Genomic DNA, 2,510 nt, shown 5'->3' with positions numbered 1-2,510 from the left:
ATGACAATTGGAGGTTTTGGAAGACCTTAGAAAACCAGATGTTGGAGGTTTTCAAGGAGCAAAGGAGACCTTTTTTTTGATGTTTTAAAGAACCAGAGGAGACCATTTGTAGGTTTTATAGGATCAGAGGAGACCAATTGTTGGAGGTTCTAAAGAACCAGAGTTGACAACATTTTGTAGGGTTTAGAGGACCTGAGACCAGTTGTTGGAGGGATTTCCTATTGAAATCCCCTTCAATGGGAAAATAGTAAATGATTCAACGCTGTGTTTATTTCCCATTTTATGAAAGAGCCCATTGACCCAAATCAAAACAAGTTCAGTTTGATCCCATTCACAACACTTCACCAGTACCAAAGCTGAACCAATCTGAGGATCTCAATTCATAATTGAATTGGTGATTAAATGTACCATTTTATTACTGTTTTGTTGCTTTGAAAATTTGTACAGCCTTCTGGTGGGCATGAGATAAATATTTAGCTCTTTTTATAGATTTTATTTTTCTACTTTGAACTTAAATCATACAACATCACAATAAAATAACAAATGACTTGTGCCAAACATAAATAACAAACATTATATAACTCTCTCGAGTACACTGCACCAATCTCCTGCCAATTTCAGCACCTTCCTGAGTCCAACAGGAATTAGTTTGCATCAAAGTGCTGCTGTGAGAAGATTAAAAGGACAAATCTTCATCACGGTTGGAGACACTTTCAGTCTCCTCACAACAGAACAACATGTCTGTTAGTTTCCGCACTTGAGTTTCAGACTTTAATCTGTGTTTCTGACTTTCAGTGGTTCAGCTGTGAATTTTAGCTAAAAGGATCATAATGAATCGCACAAATGTTGCATATTTTATACTTTCTGCTTACATTGACATTGGAGTCCTAAAATATTTGTTTTTCTTCATGGTCCTCTGTCTGTATGTACTTATTATTTGCTGTAATATTGTTCTGATCGTGGTTATCTGTGTGAACAGGAGTCTGCATGAACCTATGTACATGTTTCTGTGCAGCCTGTTTGTAACTGAGCTGTATGGAAGTTCAGGCTTGTTTCCATTCCTGCTGGTTCAGATTCTCTCAGATGTTCACACCATTTCTATTCCACTTTGTTTCCTGCAGCTCTTCTGTCTTTATTCATATGGAAGTGTGGAGTTTTTCACTCTTGCAGTCATGTCTTATGACAGATATGTTGCCATTTGTTTTCCTTTGCGGTACAACACCCTGATGACAACTAATAAGATTGTTGGACTTGTTGTTGTCGTATGGTGTTATCCTTTTTTTACTATAGTGATTTTAATATCAATGACTGCACGTTTGCAGCTGTGTGGAAACATTATTACCGGTAATAAAATTTATTGTGATAATCCCTCTATTCTTAAGCTGGCCTGTTCTAACATCACCATTAATAATATTTATGGAATTTTTAACATGTTTCAGTTGTTGTTTCTCCCTGTGGTGTTGATATTATACACGTACATGAGCATAATCAAAGTGTGTATTTCTGGATCCAAGCAGACCCGGAAGAAAGCTGTCAGTACCTGCACACCTCATTTAATTTCACTGTTCAACTTCTTTTTTGGTTGTTTCTTGGAGATTGTAGGAAACAGACTGAACACGAGCAACGCTGAGGGGGTGCTTCGTGTTCTAGGAAGTTCTGCAGTGGTTTATCTTTACACCTGTCAAACACTCTTTAACCCTGTGTTATATGGGCTAAAAACATCTAAAATACGTAGTTCTTTTAAGAGTCTTGTTGATAAAATTTTACATAACTCTTAAACCAATGAAAAGTCTGTGATTATAGCTTTAGTATGTTTAATCGTCTAAAACAAACTAGTGGCCTTTCTTCTTTGCAACATATTTACAGTAGGGGTTCATGAGTGATTCTAATACTATTGATTATTAATGATAATGTAAACATTTTCTAATAGGAGTAAATATGAAATGTCCCTCATATTCAGAAATTACTTATCCTTTTAAAAGTTTTTCTTTGTTTTGTGGTTTGAAGTGAAATACTGAGTAAAATGTAATGTAAATGTAAATGTCATTGTAAATGAGTCCTCGAGGCTCGTTGGGATTTACCTGTCTAAATAAAGGTTGATTGATAAAAATGTAATAAACAGATGTTGATTTTCCTTTGTTGTAGTTTTTGGGTGTCTGTGACGGACTCGTGACCCGCCACTCGAGACCCATCACTGTTTTATGCCTTCAACAAGTTCTACGCACACTTTGAAGACCCGAACAGACCACCCAGCACCAGCCTCACTTCACCACCGGAAGAGGAGTTTCTCAGCATGACCTCAGCAGAAGTGAGGAGTACTTTCAGGAGGATTAATTCTCACAAAGCACCTGGCCCAGACAACATCCCAGGGAATGTGCTGAAAGAATGTGCCGATGAGCTCTGCGAAGTGCTGATCTTTATTCAAAAAGCGTTCAATACAAAAACAACTGGACTTTATTTGTAACAGAAGACGTTTCGCTCCTCATCCGAGGAGCTTTCTCAATTCAAAG

At 37.2% G+C, this 2,510-nt stretch overlaps 1 protein-coding gene across 1 annotated transcript; it reads left to right on the top strand.

Annotated features, from left to right (window-relative positions):
* The first annotated feature begins 827 nt into the window (after nt 1-827).
* Nucleotides 828-1,778, top strand: LOC119411002 (olfactory receptor 49-like). The gene has a single exon (XM_037677921.1). The coding sequence runs from the start codon at nt 831-833 to the stop codon at nt 1,776-1,778; it is 948 nt and encodes a 315-aa protein (XP_037533849.1). The 5' UTR covers nt 828-830.
* The last annotated feature ends 732 nt before the right edge of the window (nt 1,779-2,510 follow it).

The sequence above is a fragment of the Nematolebias whitei genome, chromosome 6, assembly GCF_014905685.2.
Source record: "Nematolebias whitei isolate Nwh7 chromosome 6, NemWhi1, whole genome shotgun sequence".
Taxonomy (NCBI): Eukaryota; Metazoa; Chordata; class Actinopteri; order Cyprinodontiformes; family Rivulidae; genus Nematolebias; species Nematolebias whitei.
Note: the sequence above shows the minus strand (reverse complement) of the source record. Positions and strands in the feature narration are given on the sequence as shown.

Excerpts from the sequence above, each read along its gene's own strand:
- LOC119411002 (XM_037677921.1), top strand. The coding sequence starts at position 831 with ATGAATCGCACAAATGTTGCATATTTTATACTTTCTGCTTACATTGAC.